The 18,828-nt window shown below is 37.7% G+C and overlaps 1 protein-coding gene across 1 annotated transcript in view; it reads left to right on the top strand.

The window, feature by feature from the left end:
* The window catches only part of OSBPL3 (oxysterol binding protein like 3), an 88,928-nt gene that overhangs the window by 46,896 nt on the left and 23,204 nt on the right, over positions 1 to 18,828 (top strand). The window contains exons 4-13 of the mRNA XM_086742527.1: positions 4,621 to 4,737; positions 4,931 to 4,984; positions 5,194 to 5,307; positions 6,112 to 6,282; positions 9,826 to 9,952; positions 10,764 to 10,867; positions 11,016 to 11,108; positions 11,881 to 12,037; positions 14,397 to 14,527; positions 17,336 to 17,443. Of these exons, the coding sequence (XP_086598653.1) occupies positions 4,621 to 4,737; positions 4,931 to 4,984; positions 5,194 to 5,307; positions 6,112 to 6,282; positions 9,826 to 9,952; positions 10,764 to 10,867; positions 11,016 to 11,108; positions 11,881 to 12,037; positions 14,397 to 14,527; positions 17,336 to 17,443 (1,176 nt within the window). The remainder of the gene's footprint in view (positions 1 to 4,620; positions 4,738 to 4,930; positions 4,985 to 5,193; positions 5,308 to 6,111; positions 6,283 to 9,825; positions 9,953 to 10,763; positions 10,868 to 11,015; positions 11,109 to 11,880; positions 12,038 to 14,396; positions 14,528 to 17,335; positions 17,444 to 18,828) is intronic.

Here is an 18,828-nt window from a genome sequence, read left to right as displayed (position 1 = left end):
TAGATTCAGTAGGAAAAAGCTTCACGTCAGGAGAGCTGTTTAAAAAAAATCTCATCTTCTAAAAAAGAAAATTAAATCGTTTCTGCCAATTTTATGAACCGTAACAAATGCTTTAGTTGCAGCTGATGCCAACCCTTATCTTCCACAAAGTGAGTTTCTATTTTTGGCACTTTAAAATATTTGGTACAACTGACTGCGTTTTACACTGGAAGAAAGTCTGGCACTGTCATCTGTTTCGTTCAGGGAACTGCAAGTGCAAGCATTGGTCTGAGAGCTGTTCAGACTCATTCTTTCTCCTGAAATAATTCACCTTGAGGAGCTGTATGGTACAGAATATTGCAGAAAATGATGAGGTTTTTATTTTACTAAATAAAGAAAATTACTACAGTTATCTAATGACAGACTTATCTCTGAATATCGAAGTGTATGGTCTTTTTCTCAGCCACAGAGCAGGGATAAGCCCGAGTGGTAACTACAGAGTGAATTTCCAGTGCTGGTCTGAAATGAGCACCTCTGGATCTGAGAAAAGTAAGAGTATGTTCCTCCCTCAGCATCCAGTGAAATTTCTGCCTGGGCAGCAAATGCAGTGTTGATAATTTTGTGCAGATATTGGCCCATAATGATAGAAAATCTTCTGTAGTGTCATAACCTTAAGGTGCTACCAAGGACATTAGGCTTCTGCCAGAACTGCTAATGCTATTCAACTGTGACCTTTGGGAGGTTTTTTTTGGGGGGGTTGGGGGGGGTGATGGTGGTGGTTGGATTGTTTCAATTTAGCGCTGTAGTTTGGGGTATCACTTTCAGTTCCCTGTTGTAGGATAAAAATCAGCAAAATGGATCATATCTGAATGCTTTCAGTAGCTTTCAGGATATCCTATATCTCCAATTTGCTCCTCTGCTATTTCAGACAGATGAGAACAGATGATAACCAGCCAGCCTGATTCATTTGCCTTCATTTTAGAAAGTAAGCAGTTTTCTTTCGCTTTTGCAGCTGCTCCCAGCAATAGCCAACTGACACTTTTTCTTCATCAAATGAGGTGTCAGATCTCTCCCAAAACCAAAATACCGATCAATATCCTATAGGGTTTGGGTCAAGAGTGGACGGATCTAACACGAGTTGCAGCAGCAGTTTTTTAAAAAATGTGGGAGCTTGAAGGTTCAGCTGGGAAAGGTTGAACTGTTCTGGACAGATATATGTGGAAGAGGACCAGATGCTGTTACTGCAGTGTTGTACCATACATATATCCAGCAGTTCCCCAAACTGTTAATTCTCTGATCTATCCCTTGCCTTTCCTTGAGTAAGTTAGTTGATTAAGTAGTCTTGTGCTTTTGAAATGATCCATTTCTAATTCAACTAAAGCTACCTTTACATAAAGCTTGCAATTGAAGTGTGAGGTTCTCAGGGCAGAAATATTAGAGACTTCCCTTCACCTGAGATTTGGCAGGCCATTGGGCCTGGACGATGGGAAGAAGTTCTCCCACTTCAGCTTTTCTTCCCGTTTTCACACTTTTTAATTGTGGAGGCTCTTTCTTGGTCACCTCACTGACCAGAATAGCAGAGGGAAATGAGGCTTTCCTGTAGGAATGTGGGAGACACCTTGTGCCTGGACTGCAGGAGAGGCCCAGACAAAACTGGAGTTGTAATGCAGGCCAGGATGTGCTCTGTATTTGAAAGTTTTACCAGAAGTATTTGACACCATATTCCAGATGGGAGCAATTGGTTGAGCTCTTTCTCAGCTGATTCCTTCTCCTCACTTCTTGATAGGACAAGGTGTAATGGTTTTAAACTAAAAGAGGGTAGATTTAGATTAGATATAAGGAAGAAGTTCTTTATAATGAGGGTGGTGGAACACTGGAACAGGTTGCCCAGAGAGGTGGTGGATGTCTCATCCCTGAAAACATTCAAGGCCAGGTTGGACGGGGCTCTCTGAGCAACCTGATCTGGTTGGAGATGTCCCTGCTCCTTGCCAGGGGGGTTGAACTAGATGACCTTTAAAGGTCATCAAACCCAAACCATTCTATGATTCTACATTTTTATGATTCACCTCCTATGCCCAGTGTAGCATAGGTCTGTGTCACTTCTGGAGTCTTTCTTTCTAAGCTTGTAGAAAGGTGAATCTTGGTTCTTGTGCTTAAATTTCTGCTTGTCTACTGCAAGCAGGCTACTCTGTCAAACCATATACTGTGTTTAGGCTTAACTAAAGTCTGTGAGAACTTGCTCCAAAGTTCAAGAAAATTGCTTCATTAGGTATAAGACAGGAATATTGAATAGGATCTACTGTTCACTGGTCTTGACTGCTGCCAGGTTAATTCTCAGTGGAAAAGCTATTTGTTTGAGTACCGCAGTTTAATATATTTTAGCTAAGGCAAGAGAAATAACTTGCTTAATAATCAGGCAAAACAGATTTTAAACTCTTCTGGCTAATTTCAAGAAGAAAGAAACAAAAACATAAACACAACAGTTTTCTTAATCTTGTAGATGCTCCTGGTAGTTCTTAATTAGAATTATCTTTCACTGGTTCCATCAGGTTTCTCATCTTTTTAACTGTTTACATTTTTCCAAGTCCCCGATTTGAAATCGGCTAATGTCAACATTATTTTTTTATATTGGCTTATTTAGTAGATTGTATTTTCTGAGGATATGAGATTTTATCCACACGCAGACATTTAGGCAGCAGTAAGTTCAGCTGTTACTTAGTTAATATGAATTCTAGCATTGCCCTATATTTGATGATATTTAAAGGGGCTGCTCTCTGTCATCATAACAGTCCTAATCCTTGTGATTATATGAGGGTTAATAAATAATCTTTTAGCAGGAAAAAGAAATTCAAGACCACTACAGAAAGCATTTAGTGTTCTAATATTTACATTTATGGTAAAAGAGGTGGTGGAACATAATTTCTCTTTGGCTTTCAAGACTGTAGGCTAGAATGTTCTGTCAAAAAAAAAAGGGGTTGGGGGAAATGTCATTAATTGTGGAGGCTTAGAGCTGCCTTTGTACTTGAATAGCTGTCAAACAGCAGCTAGCAAGCTCTAGCTGACTGGCCTTGCGTGGGCATAGGCTGGCCCTCTGCTTCATTCTCTGCCAGCTTCACCCTCTGAAAGACCAGTGCTGCTGTTCTCTAAGGGCAGAGCATGTGCTGCCATGGCTGGTGTGCTGGAGACAGCCCAGGAGACCTTCTGCTCTTCCTTCAGCCCGCTATCTCATGACACCCAGGAGTAACTTCTCTGTTCTCTGATACGATATCGTTGTAATTTACCCCAAAGCAGGAAAGGGTTCATGATTGTTGAGAATTCTAAGTGAGTCTCAAAGTAGTAAAAATAGAAAAGGGGGAAAAAAAAAAAAAAGAAAAATGAAGATATGGAGTGTAACTTCTGGTTTTTGATAGGAAAAATATGATTTCCTGATTGTTGGTTAGAAATAATGGTATCTAAGTAGCTGTCATAATATCTTTCAAGCTGAAGAAAGTGAAGAAGCTATTTGTTATAAAACTGACAAGGACAAACCCCAGACCTCTAGGGGCACAAAATGTGTGCCACGATAACAATTTCAGTTAGGAGAGCTGCAGTTTTGACTTACCTTCAGGTAGCGGAACACCATGGGGTGGTCCGTAGGGTGTTAAATGACGGGAGCTGCTCAGCCCCGCGTTTCTGCTGCTTTGCAGCCTGGTGCGTAGTGCTGGCAGAGTGAACTCAAGGCAGGGAAGCAGAGCATCTTTCCAATTTGTTCTGTGAAGTGCAGTGCAAGGAAAAAAAATAACAAAATAGTGGAGTGCTGCCAGTAATGTGCTGGAGTAAGAGATCACATTCCTTAAGCTGTTTAATGAATGTCTTTTGAAGATGATTTGCCTCTACGCCTTGTTACTCAAGTAAAGAGCATATTACCTGAGGGAATTTTTTTTTTCTAGGTTTCTAGGGCTGATTTTTAAGGATTCTGGAGATGGATAAAAGAGCACATGTGGTGGGTTGACCCTGGCTGGATGCCAGGTGCCCATCAAAGCTGCTCTATCACTCCACCCTCTCAGCTGGACAGGGGAGAGAAAATATAATGAAAGGCTTGTGGGCCGAGATAAGGACAGGGGGATCACTTAGCAATTACTGTCATGGGCAGAACAGATTAAATTTGGATAAATGAGTTTAATTGATCGCCAATTAAATCAGAGCAGGATAGTGAGAAATAAAACCAATTCTTAAAAACACATTGCCCCACCCCTCTCTTCTTCCTGGGCTTAACTTTGCTTCCCATTTTCTTTACTGCCTTCCCCCCACCCCAGCAGCACAGGGGGTCAGGGAATGGGGGTTGCGATCAGTTCATCACACGTTGTTTCTGCTGCTCCTTCCTCCTCGGGAGGAGAACTCCTCACACTCTTCCCCTGCTCTTTTCAATGGAGGATGGTATCATAAAAACAGTGTTTTGTTGAGTTTGTATTGTTTCTGTCAAAATAAAAAAGAATCTTGCCTCTTGGAAGATACATGACAAAGAGTAAAGATGGACCTAAGGTTGGGTTTCAACATCATTTGGGGTTTTTTTACTTATAGCCTTTATCCTCTTGAATCTCTCTTAACAGTTTGGTTCTTTGGAAGAGATGAGATCTACATTTGAATTTTCTGTTTAAGCAGGACAGCTGGGAAATCGTAGAAGGACTCCGGGGAGCAATGAATTGTACTCAGGAACCACAGAAGCAGGAGGGCTGCTTGCTGAAAAAGAGGAAATGGCCTTTGAAGGGCTGGCACAAGGTAGGAAAGTAATGCGTGTCTGAAAGGGTAACGCCATGTGAGTGGGACTTGCTAGGTGTGGTTTTGTGGCAAAAAGGTTACTTTAGAGCAGAGGAAGTATTGTCCGAAGAAATATGGAAGGTGGGGGGAGTGGAGGGGGTGTTTTCTTTTGTTTTGGTTGGTTGGTTTTAATTCTCTGCATTTCTGGTTACAGAGATACTTCTTTTTGGACAGAGGGATTTTGAAGTATTCTAAATGCCAAGCTGATGTAAGTGATCTGAAACCCTTTAAGGCCATTGTAAGGTGACAACTTTGTTTTATCCAAAATAACAGTAATTTCATGTTGTTGGCAACTGGAAATAGAGTTTCAGCAGTTCTAAACAGTAACTTGAAGGGGGGAAAATGATGGTTTCATCAGTTAATATCTATCCTTTTTCTTTATTCTGGAGTTATTGTATTCTTTTTACTTTTTTGCAGATAGAGAGAGGGAAGCTTCATGGCTGTATTGATGTTGGACTTTCTGTCATGTCAGTAAAGAAATCAACAAAATGTATCGATTTGGATACAGAAGAGCAGATTTACCATCTGAAGGTAGGTCTTCAAGATTATTATAACCTTACTCCCAAAATAACAGCATTAGCAGTGTATGGTGGAGACCCTATTTTTTTTTTAGTAGTAGGAAGTCTGTTAGTTACACGAATAACTTAACTTTTTAGTGTCAACAGATTAGTTTATATTTCATAGCTTGAGAGGGCTTATTGTACTGTTCAAGTCAGTAACCCTATTCTAAATAGAACAGTTCAAAGATGCCTCGTGTTTACCAGCACACTTTTCACCCAGCATGTTTTTCAGCAAAGGGTATGCACTTGTTGTACAAGTGCTTTTATTTTCAGTAGTTGTATCATGCTCTTTGTCTTATCTGTAGGAAGTATTTTCCACAGTCAAATGTGTAAATTTATCTGTCCTTGTGGAATAAATTGTTTTAAAATACATCTCCGAAATAAAATTTCTATTTGTAGTTATCTTAAACCTTGACTAAACCTTTAGAAGTGGCAATTAAGAATTGACAAAGTAAATATTTTTCTAAATTTATATTGGAGATTTTTTCCATCTAGAAGTTGCTAAGTGTTGTGTTCTGCATTGGAAGTCACAACTATAGTAATTGAACTTTCTACCCTTTTTTTTTTTTTTTTTTTTACTTTATTCTATGATTAATTATCTGTCATACTTCAGCTCATACAGTATGCATTTTAGTAGAAGCATCATTAGAAAATCTTCACTGGTATTTTGCCAGTAAAGGTCAGCCAGGCAAGCTGTTTAATGAGCATGAAATACTTTAGTTTCTTTGTTAGTGATTTTGACTGTGTATGTTATAAAACCTAAAATTTCGTCTAGGTGAAATCTCAGGAGCTGTTTGATGAATGGGTAGCAAAACTTCGCCATCACAGAATGTACCGTCAGAACGAGATCTCCATGTTTCCTCATGACGTCAATAATCTTTTCTTCCCTGTGTCTACTACTGCGGACTCTGTCCCTGGTTTCTGTGATTCTACTCAAGGTAGAAAGGTAACAGTTATGCTTTATGAATGATAAGCTTACATCAGGGATTAAATTAATTTGATTTGTGTTGATTAGGTAAAGATCACAATGGAAGTTTGTGGTAGGGTTTAAGTTATGATCTAAAATGTCAAGAGGAAAATGGTATTTATTGATTTAATTCCAAGTAATTTTCTCTATGATGTTGTTAAATTCTGTAACATTGTCTCATTGTTTTCATGCAGTAAATTATATTCTCATTATGATGTTTAAAACTGGATATTGAGTTAGAATCATAGAATCATAGAATGGTTAGGGTTGGAAGGGACCTTCAAAGGTCATCTAGTCCAACCCCCCTGCAAGGAGCAGGGACATCCCCAATTAGATCAGGTTGCTCAGAGCCTCATCCAGCCTGGCCTTGAACGTTTCCAGGGATGGGGCCTCCACCACCTTTCTGGGCAACCTGTTCCAGTGTTCTATAACTCGCATCGTAAAAAATTTTTTCCTAATTTCTTATCTAAATCTACCCCCCTCTATTTTAAAACCATTACCTCTCGTCCTATCGCAACAGGCCCTACTAAACAGCCTTTCCCCATCTTTCTCATAATTCTTGAGTATATATCAGTATTTGTCTGATAAGTGCTGGTGAATATTAGTCTGAGTCACAGAAAAGCCATGAGCTAGATTTTTTTTTTTTCCTTTTAGCACGTTTTCATTTATCTTTTAGCTAAAGGATATCCATTTTTACATTAATGAATCTGACTGTGCTAACCTGAAGAGTAGGAATTATTCAAGAGCCATTACCTGTGGCCATTATTTACATTTTTAACTGAAGTAGAAGAATTATTCAAATCAATCCAAGGACCATGCTGTAGGTAAATATGGGATCTGGCTGGGTCCACTTGGCAGTGTACATCTCTTTAGGTAAAGTCTGTGACTGTTTCACAGAGGACCTGACAAATGCTCAGTCCGACACAATAACTGACCTCTTTGATGCAATCTCACAGAAAAGTGCTTGTGTTTTGTGCCTGAACACAACCTCTGTGCCTTCAGCAATCTGCACATTGACTGGATGATGTTCACTCAAAGAAGCTCTTCTGCTGCAGTCTAGAACCAGTGATCTCTTTTCAGAATAACGTCTTTTTTTAGCAATACAGTATTTCTTACTGTAACTGAAATGGCTCTATGTTTCTGTCAACTCCAGAAGTGTCTCCTAAGCTGCAATCCTCTCTTTGTTATCCTCCTGTCTAAGGTTTTCTTTTCCCTGGCTCTGTTGCTGCATGATCTGAGTGGGCTTGTTCTGCAATACCTATAGTTCATCACTTTGGTAGGACTATGCTGTAACTGAGCATGAGTGCCAGAACAGCTTTTCGCTACTCGCTGAGAGGGAGGGGGGGGTCTGTGCAAGCAGACAGCTGAAAGAGCAGTAACTCACCCTGCAGTAACAGGGCTGTTCTGCAAGGAGCTGTGTGCTTTCCGTGGTGCCAGCACCTCTGTGGCTTTGACAGCCTGCTCTTCTGAGGCTGTGTCTGCAAGGTAATGGCAAACCTCTTGTGGCCGTTTAGTTATTTTCTCCCAAAGAACAGCAAAATGGAATATTGCAAAGCTCATTTCATCTCTATGCCTGTGCGCACGCTCTCTCTCTCAAAAAAAAAAAACCAATAAAAAAGAAGCCTTCTGACCAGCATATCTAAAATCTATGCTCAGTGTCAGGAAACTAACCATTTATTCTTTGGCATGAAAGACTTTAATTCACTTCTAATTTATTAATCCAGATTTGCGCTGCAAAGAAGCCTTACTTATTTTCATGTGAAAAATAGAAGGGGATAGTTCTTAAGCTGCAGTTAATCACCTTAGCTCTGCTGAAGCTAAATGGAAGTTTGCCAATTTACACCAGCCCTAACTTGATGTTACTTGGTATCAATCCAGCAGTTGGGTTATTTTGAGAAAAATATATCAAGTGAACTTTGCATTGCATATTATTTGCTTTTAGGAACACCTGATCAGTTTTCACATCTATGGTTTGTTGTTGTTGTTTTTGGGAGGTAGGTTTATGTATCTACATATGTTTATGTGGAATGCTTGGGTGCTAAAGCTAAGCCATGCTGATCAAAAGCAAAACTATGCTAACTGGAGCTGTACAAACTCTCTCTTGCTTGTTTCTTGGTAATGCCTACTTCCTTCTTCCCTTCTGCTCATGCCCCTCAAGTATATAAATTCTGGAAAAGTTGGTTATATGATAGATTTCTGAAGAGATAAGTGTGGGATTTGTTCACAAAATGCCAATACAATTGCTCATCTTTAAATTCAGATTACTTGTGCTTTTAAAGGTTCTGGGATTATTATTTGGATGTACATATATAGATGAATAAAGCTCATACAGCTTTAGGTAGGAGTAAAACAGCTAAATCACAGAGATTAATTTCAAAATAAGTGTGCTTCTTGATTCTTACTGCTATTGCATACTGACTATATAAATTGACATATTTATTTTATTCTGCAACTCATGTTGGAGCTCATATTGTAAATTTAAAAAGACCAGCTAAGAAAACAGCAACTGAATGAGATGTTGATAAAGTCTCCTATGAATAGGTTTAAGGCTAGTACTACCTGAGTTTTGATATAAGGTGAGCAAGAGGTAACGAAGTTTGCAAAGTGTATGCTTTAGCAAAGAGCCAAACAATTTAGTCAGTTTTTCAATTAACCACTGAAGTGCTCGCTCATGTAATGGCACTTTAGTTTTAAAATGTGTCATCTTTTTAACAAGAGGTGAAAAAGCATGTAATTTGTGCAGTTTCCTGACACAGATATTATTAAAGATGAAGGGTTTAGTAAGGTCTAAAAATAATTAGGCATTTGAGTGACATTAGAGAAAAAAACATTATAGGCTACAATCATCTGGTAGTAGTATTTCTTCCCGTTGGAAACTACTTAATTGTAGTGCTCTGTTACCTCTTACACAGAATTTCCAGCATCTCCTGAAGCACCTGATAGTGGGCACTGCTGAAAATGAGATGTTTGAAAATGGTTACTGAAATGTTGTAAAAAGGTAGTATTTACCGAGATGAGGTGTATAGTCATGCACGTATTAAGGCTTGTCAAGCCTCCATACAACCTTGAGTAAAATTTTTAAATAACGTCTAGTAGATCTTGCTTTCTTCACTGAAAAATAGCTTTAACAACTGTGTGCATGTTACATTGAAGTTACTTTTGGGGCTTCTTTGAGGAGCATGCAGAAGGAACAGAATGTTAGGCTTTGGTCCTTAAACTTAATTGTAGTAAGTTTATTTAATTGCTGCAGAACTTTGCCCTTCCTGAGAAATTAATTTTCAGCAAAATTTTATGGTTCAGTTAGTATTTCCACTGGTCATGGACAGCAGTTATGTTAGATATCCTGATATTATACTCAATGGCTGTACACCTACTCTAGTTCATACAATTTTTTTCCTCCATGTTATTGACTCCTTCAGTCCTTGTCCCTGATTGAGGACGTCAACAGTTGGTTGTGAAAACTTGTGCATACAACATTAAAATATTGTTTGTTAATTATTCATTTGTTTTTCTTTGGAACAGGGAGGCAGCTTGACCAAACAAAGCTCATTGTCAGCTGGAGGTAACTTGTCATTTTCCTTTTCGAGTAATGAGTCCAGGATTTCATCTTGGCTACAGTCTTCTGAAGACATGGAAAAATGCTCAAGAGGTAATGATATTTGAAGGAAGTTGAAAGTAGCCTAATATATCCTCTAGTTTTTCTTGACAACGAGAGTACTACACCGTAAGTATTCATTACAGTTAGAGTTTTCCCTGAAACTGGAGGGAGGAAAAGGGTGGTTGTTGATTTAACTGGCTACTCATTTTCAAAAGGACTAGTGATTTTGGATATTGTAGTATCAATTGTGGGCACCTCTTCAAGTAACTTACATATTGTAGTACATTTTCTTTTATATACAATCATCACCTTCAGTAGTAAGACTTGAACTTTCTTAACCTGAGTATTCAAAACAGGAAGCATCTAAAATCTAGTCATTTAAAAAGCACTAAATCTTTATACTTCAAAGTCACTTCTGCTTTCGTGCTTTTCTGAGAGCATGAAGGTCTTTCTCATGTTGGTAGTGTCTGTGTCCTACTTATTTGGTAAAGTTCTACCCACCAGTGAGCTTCAGATCTCTAGCTCTGAATGTACAATTCAGTCTTGATGCCTATGGCATTGTTACCTTCACCATGAGGAGCTCTGCTTATTCCCAAACTGCAGTAATTATTACATTATTCTAATTTCTCTGCAATCAACTGGGATGGAGTATCATGATCATTATACGTACTGTATAGATGCATTTCAATATTTTGCATTTGATCTTGGAGATAGAAGGATACAAGCTTTTTATCCAGTCATCTAATAATGTGCCTTTAGTCAGTGAAGAAATACATTTAAAATAAGTCTAACCTACAAAGGAAAAACTTTCAGTGTGTCTGTTACTTTAGGGCAGCTGAAAACATTCTCTTGTTCAAAACAGATCTCTCCAACTGTCACACATATTTACTGGAAATGAACCAGCTGTTACAGAGCATGGATGTTCTTCACAGGACATATTCAGCGCCTGCTATAAATGCTATGCAGGTTTGTTGTTTAAAAAACAAAACCAAAAAATGTTTTCCCTTGCAATTCCAAAAACCAACCCCAAATCCTAAAGGATCATGGTATTTCTTCTTAGCTCTGCTAGTCTTGTGGCAATCTGTATTATTTTTGTCCTGTGTGTTGTTAAAAGGTTGGACCTTTTGAAAGCCCAAAGAAGGAAAAGAGAACACACAGGAGGTGGCGATCCAGAGTTGTTGGGAAGGAGGCTAAAGGAACGTTACAGGTAACTTCAGTCCTTTCAGTGCCCATCTTTCTCCAAATCTTAGTTATTGATCGCTTCTTGGTGTAACTAGTCTAGGAAGAGAGGTGGTAGATGCCCCATCCCTGGAAACATTCAAGGCCAGGTTGGATGGGGCTCTGAGCAACCTGATCTGGTTGGAGATGTCCCTGCTCCTTACAGGGGGGTTGGACTAGATGACCTTTACAGGTCCCTTCCAACCCAAACTATTTATGATTCTATGAAATATTAATCCTTTCTAAGTAGTGTCCTGTGCTAGATGATTTTAAGCAGTAATATATCAGACAAAACACATATATGTTGTTCTTGATATCTGCAATAGGATCTACACCATTACCTTCAGGAGACTGATCGTGTTTTTTGCCCATGTTTTTGATCTGCCTCCAATTTGAGGGATTGCAGTGTTGAGGTTTTTCTATCAGTACAGATTTTTGCAAATTCTCCAGATAGTCTTGTACACGTTTGCATACAGAGACCATGTGGTCAGATACTTATAAGTGGGGAAAACCAGTATAGCATATGCTATGGCTCTCAAGGGGCTTGTTGGAGTTTTGCCAACTCTCCAATTCTGGTATATTGGCCAAAGTTGCATCTATGGTTTATTTGCAAGATGTCATCCACTCCAAGCCAGATGAATGGTAATTAACAGTAGTTTTTCCATTTTTAGTGTCTCCAACAGGTAACCCAGGTGGGTACAATAAAACAAGATTTTCTTCAGAGTTTCTGAAAACATCACAAATGGCTGTCTTCCTTACAGGTGCCTTCAGTATTTTCTGCCCCTATGAGACTGCATGCTTCCAATCCTAACTTATCTACAATAGATTTTGTAGAGGAAAAAAATTACTCCGATGGCTCTGAAACACCATCAGAATTTACTAAAATGCAAGAAGACTTATTTCATATTGCACATAAAGGTAAGTGAAATTGGCTTTTGTATGTGGTTTTATATCATCACAATTTAAATAATTATGTGACTTCTGAGAATGCTTCCTGTTTAATGTTTAGAAAAAGAAGAAAACGCTCTCTCTTCCTTTAATTCCCTTGAGGAACTGCAAATGTTGAGATTTTTTGTAATTTGAAGAAAGTGGTTTAATCATCACATTTTAATTTTTTTATTTAATAAAGGGCATCCCTTTGTTTTATGTGCTGAAAACCTAGATTGTATTTTTTTTTTTTTGTGAAAAGGTAAAAATCATAAAATGAGTTGCTCTAAACACAACAGCAGATTTATACTCCTTTGTGTTTGCATGCATATGTGTGTAAATCAGCACATGTATGTTTGTATATTTGATGTGCTTCACTGTATTTTAGAGTCAACCTTTGTTGGTGATGCAAGGGTTGCTATGGTAGTAACCTATTTTTAGTGAATACAGAAGAGTAAAATAATGTAAAGCAGCCAAAGGGGCAGCTTGACTAGAAATATTTCTTCTCAAAATTGTTTTTTATTAGCAGTGGTTTGCTCCATCACCCTCACACCACAAACATTTTTATTTTTAAGTGATCTCAGTGAGGCAGGCACTTAAGCATTTATATCTGTAAGACTTGTGGGACTATTGGCTTTGTCCCCTTTTGCACAAGATAATGGTTGATGTTATCAACAAGCATTCTTTACTCATATTTCTCCTCTAGTGCTGATGTATCCTGATTCCATTATGTAAGAATTATATCTAAGTAGTAAACTTTATAAAGACAATTACAGTCAAAACTGATGTATGTTTTCCAAAAAGAGAAAAGAAGGTGGGGGTGGGGTGCAGTTGGAAAAGTTGCTGTTAAGGGGAGCAATGAAATTGCCTACTCAAGATAATCTTACCTGAAATGTCCATGTCAGAAATTTTGGTTAGATTGGCCCATGTATTGAGGGGACTATTGACTTGGTACTATTTAATGCAGTGTCATTTTCTTGAGAGTACAAAGAATTTTTTTCGAAGTTCCTTTATACTGTACTTCCAAAAAAGAGTACCGAAGACAACTTTTGCTGTAGCTTTTGATACAAGTTAAATAAAATGTAACATTTAATACTTCGGTATGTAATAATTCTTGAAAATTTAAGTTAGTATACAACTTATTAAATGACATTGAAGGGCACTGAAGATTCTGGTCATGTCATCCAGATGTGAAATGCTGACATAAAATAGATCATAGTAGATATATCTTCCTTCCCACCCCTGTAATATTATTAAAGACTTTTTCAAATAGGTTAAAGTATGAGAATTAGTTTTGGTAATGGTTTGCAGTGTTGAAATATACCTTAGGAAGGTATGATTCAGGTTAACTCTTCAATGAATGATTAGAAGAGAGAGGTGTGAGAGATTTCTTGTTCTTTGCCCTTTCCATGCATCCACGCTCAGATTTTATCTCTTTTTCCCTATAAATGGATACATTTTTTCATTGGTAGTTCTCATGACTGTATTACAAGGCTTGATTAGGCCCTCAGAAATCCTCTAATTCTCCAGTTAAATGAATGTTGAAATCCTAAATAAACAAATATTACTTGAATACATTTTTATTCCTTGTGGTTAAAGAAAAGACTAAAGATATTAAAAGTTAAAAAATAAGGAAAATGCCTTTTCCCTTTAAAAATCTAGTGATTTTTAAATTGCATGATCTGTTATCTGATTTGAATGTTTCAGGCTGGTGATACTGGCCCAGGAAGGAGTAGAAGTAACAGCGTAACGTGCACAACATTCAAGATCTGACCCTTTGAGTCACTAAATCATCTAACAAGCTGAAATTTCTTTATCTCAAAAAAAGATAATAGAACTCAGTACCACAGTTGACTTGGTTGTGGGGAAACTACTAACCCTATAGCTGTGGCACAGTATGTGTTATAGCTGCTTTTTTTTTTATTTTTTTTTTTTTTCTATTTCTTTTTTTTTTTTTCTTCCCTTTCTTCTTCTCCCCCACTGGAATTCTTAAAGGAATGTGGAATAGAGTCATGGCCATCTGAAGATTCAAGCTAATTGGGGAACAAAAGAAAGTGAAGAGCAGATGTGGTTAGTTAGCTTTGTTGCCATCTGTCACAAATAATCAGAGTAATTTTGACTGTGGCTAATATAGTCAACACGGTAGCATTCACCATAAACATTTCTCCTACTAAAAAAACTACCCTGTAACTTTAATTAATATTACCTGGTTTTGTAACCCATCCTGGATCTCTCAACCTAAATTCTTGTTTCTATCACCATAAATGATGTTTCATTGAAGTTTTACATAATTGGTGTGTATACAATTGGTAGCCGTTTTTAACTGTCACTTTTTATGCAATGGTTCTAGTTTACTTCACCTTGAGGACAGCTTTCAGCACCATATCTACAGAGAGAGAAAAGCTGAAGCAGATGCTGGAGCACGATGCATCCTTGTCTCCATCTGCACAAATAGTTGGCTTGAAGAATGCCTTAACATCTGTAAGTGATCTGCTGAAGTTCAGCAAGCTTCATTGCCATCAGATACAACTTCTAAATTTTACAGCAGTTAATATCTGTTTCTTTAGTGTCTATTCTGTGCTAGAATTTGCAGTATTGAAGCATATTAAGTTGTTATATATGGTGTTTTTCAAAGACTCTTTCTTAAATGTTATTGTGAAATTACTGGAGTTTGACAGATTGATTTAGACATACTGCATAATCTGTATCATTTGATGTTAAGTATCAGAGGGCTGCTCTGTGACAATGAGTCTGCATTCTCTGGAAACATACGCTCTGTTTAATCACTCAGTTCTGGTAGGTTGTGGGTTGTTTTTTCCTTTTCCTAAACAGCACTCAAGTACTCATTGCATGACTTGGCATAAAATAAAGGTGAGAGTGGGTGAAAGCACTTAGCTGTCCCTTCTAATGCACTAGAGCTTCATCATGCTGCACCAAGACACTGTAAAGCAAATTCAAGTACAACTTATTTATGTTGACTTTCAGCCATATCTGTTACTTATCTAAAAGCAGCGATGGAGCTGTTAGGGCAGAGTTCTAAGTGACAAAAGATTGTGCTCTTTAAAAAGGTGGGGTTTTTCAGTTGATATGCTTTTTGTGATTGGTTGAGATCAGAACTTTCAGGTTGCCCATGTTTGAACATGTTGACCAAACAGTTACCTGATTTCAGAGCAGTGAGGGCCATAATTACCATGTTCTTAAAATTTCAGTGTTTGTTGCAAATTCCTAATCAGAGGCAATGACTCTCTAGCATTGATAAATGTGATATAGATCATCTTAGAATTACTGCAGTATGAAAACTTCACTTTGCTTTACAAAAGCTGCATATGGTTATAGTTTTTTTTTTTAGTGTATAACATGCCTCCTTGCCTAGAGGCATAGTATTTGGAGAAAGCTGAAACTTGTTGCATAATAACTATATTCACTCACTTGCACTTCTTTGGTTTTGGCCTTCAGATGTTATACTTCTGATATTTGAATAGGTGACTTATTTTCCAATGTATTTACCTACCATTTTATATCAAAAATCCATTTTAATATTTCCGAACTCAATGAACAGCACAATTTTTTTTTCCTGAGCAATGAAATTCTCTTGTCCGTCTCAATCTCCTAAATGTCTTTTAAAAATCATGCTCTTAGATCTTATCTGATACTTAATAAGCCTTTTGTGGCCCATCCAGAAGTGATCTGTGAACCTTGGCAGTTTCAGCAGAGGTTAACACCTGTGAGAGCTATTCTTAGCCTGCAGATCTGTAAAGCCATGATGCCAACAGAAATTTTCTCCCTTTGTACAGCAAAGATCCTGTAGGAGAGAGGAGTAAGCTGCCATCTAAGACATGTGGAAGCACAGAGATTATAAACTTGACGTATTTCTAAGACTTCCTTGCAAGAGAGTCCTGTGTTGGTGACTTGAACTTAGTGTTTGTTGTTGTTCATTTCCATTTGTGTTCTGTACATGAGTAACAAAAAATCAGATTAACAGGTTGAAAGCTACCAAACATAAGTCTGTTTTACTCTCATCAGCCCGGCAGGGGAAGAAACAAAACAGATTTGAAGTGTATAAAACGCCACAAGATTAGCATTTCTGCCTCTGCTTCTTCCTTTTTAAGATAATATCCTTGACCTACACACAGTCTAAGAAAAGCAAATACAGAATGGGGAAAAGTACATTGTTTTTATTTTTGGGGGAGGAAAAATACAATAAAAGGAAGAAAACACTTTGTAGCAAACAATGAAAATTGGAAGATGCTATTACAGGAAGGCTGTGCAAATTATTTGTTGTGCTTATTTGATGTGGTAGATACAACACTTGACACAGCACTGATATATGCCTGTATGGCAAATTCAGACCACACATATTTAAAGCCAGAAAATATTTTTTTCCCATCCATCATCACTTTGCTCTTACTACTTTTCCTACCCTCAAGCCTATTTCAAACAAAAATTTCAAAACAAATTACTGTGAAAATCAGAAACATTTGTGAGACAAAGTAAATATGTAAACAGCAGGGTTCTCCACATCCTAGTATTGATTCAGATCACTGATGTGGCAGTGAGTCTTCAGTATTGTTCCAAAATTAGTAACCCAATCTTTTTTTTAAGAGATACTTCATTGCAGGCAGGATTACATTTTCTTCCTACAAATCTACTCTAACTGACATATGTCCATCAGATGCCACCAGCATCAGCAAATAACGTAACAAACATGAGTAAATAACATGTAGCAAACATGAGTTTGCAGTAGAGGCCTTTTATATTCTGATTATTGCCATTATAAGCTGATAGGACACAAATTGCACCTGTACCTGTCTGAATTTAAGTATTTTTTTCTCTGTCAGTGGAAGGCAAAGGGAATTCTGTCAGAATACAAGGCTTATGGAAAAATAAAGTGATTTTGGACATAGCAAGAGTAAGAATTAATGTTGAGAGAGGCTAGATTGGAGATAGGCGTGAAGGAAGGGAGCCTGAAAAGAAAAAAGATGCACAAAATTAATTTATAACATTAAATCAGCTTGCAGAACCTCGTAACTTGAAATATCCCTGCCATCTTTGGCTTTTTTTTTCTCCGTATATACGTCTTTCCCCTCACACTGAACAAAAATAGTTTTAATTTGAGAAGTAAGGAACAAAGTTTGAAGCATTTATAATTAATAATTAGCTGAACCAGTAAAAAAATCATATGGTAATGGTGTTTTATACTGCACTTTAAATACTCTTTGGCACAATACAGCCACATTCAAGTTAGTTGAGAGAACTTTATATCCCCAATATTTTTGTTACATATTCCAGGCAATAGCACAAAACACAGATCTTAAAGACCGGTTACGCAGAATACATGCCGAATCTATGATCCTTGATTCAGCACCTAATGCAAAATCAAGTCCAGATTTGGTGAAGGTGGGTATGGATTTCCTCTTTCAGTGATGTCTGTTCCTCGAGCCCCTACATCTAGGCAGTGCTGCACAGCTGCATCTTGTCCTGTTCTTCTTGTCTTCCCTGTGGTGTATTGTGTTAGTAAAACGAGTCTGCTTTCATGGTTATGAGTCGTTTCTGATGGCGCATTGTGTAATATTTGATTTCAAAGACTTTCCTTGTGAGCAGTTTTCTTGAGCACACTACCGTTGCTTTTTGCTGCTGTCTCCTGGTGTTCTCCCTCGCCTCCTGCCCGCTTCCCATTCAGCATGAACAGAGCTGATGCTTCCTTACCCTCATGCTACTGTTTATCTCCCTGTTATTGCCTTGGTAACTTTCAAGTTCTGTAGTTCTTTCTGTTGTCTGTCTAAATATCGTTAGCCCAGAACACTGGCTACCAGTGTGACCTGTGTAAGGTTTAGAACAACTATCAGACATTTCCATTGAAGGTTCAAAGAAATGAGCCCTTTCAGGTACAAGAGCCCTTTCAGCCATTTAATTTTCTTTGGATATGTGGAAGACTCCTTGGCTTCACACAGTTAGCCAGTTTGAGATGCACTGATGTTCAGATGGTTCTTTGACTTGCTGCAGAATGCATGTGAATATGGTGTAGTTATAGCTTATAGGATGTAGGTGTTAATGGTGCCAGTAATGGAAGCAAGAACTGTGTTATTTCTGATGGATTTCTCTAAATGTTAACTCATACAGAAACTTCTGCTGTGCTTGTAGTATAAATTTTTCATTAAAACTTGAGTGGATATAACATTGAGGTTTTTATATAACTTATTATTTCCTTTTATTTTTAAAGGCAGTTTAGTCATTCCATCTGTTCACTTCTGGTTTAGTTCTGTTTTGGTAGAGATGTGTTTTGGTCATATTTAGCTGTTTGGGTTTTTCTGTCTTTAAGATAGTTGATCATTCTAATGCCTTTTGCTTTTAATCCTCTGAGAAATTGAATAGCACTTAATCTGCTATCCAGACAACTATGAATGCATTGTTTTTTAATTTCAGGAGTTCTTTATTTTCTTATGTAGTGGAAGTCCTTGCAATGACAATGAGTTATTTCTGAAACTTGTTCTGTGCACTATATATACACACACACACCAAAAATATCTTTCGAAAGGTCCTTTAGAGGTTTCATTCACAGATTCCCTCTGGCGTTTTTTGGTATGGAACTTAAGGGTGAAATCACTTACACTGGGGAAGTTTCATTTTAGATTGGTCTGAGGACTATGATCCAGCAGTGCTGCTGTGGGGAATACAGGGCCACTGCACAAAACTTGGCTCTAAGTGATACATCAGATGCCATGATAGACCTGTGAAAATTGAAGCAGTAAAAACTAATATCTCAAGCCTTTGCATAAGGTAAA

This window comes from Chlamydotis macqueenii, chromosome 2 (assembly GCF_036417535.1).
Source record: "Chlamydotis macqueenii isolate bChlMac1 chromosome 2, bChlMac1.mat, whole genome shotgun sequence".
NCBI classification, from domain to species: domain Eukaryota; kingdom Metazoa; phylum Chordata; class Aves; order Otidiformes; family Otididae; genus Chlamydotis; species Chlamydotis macqueenii.
Note: the sequence above shows the minus strand (reverse complement) of the source record. Positions and strands in the feature narration are given on the sequence as shown.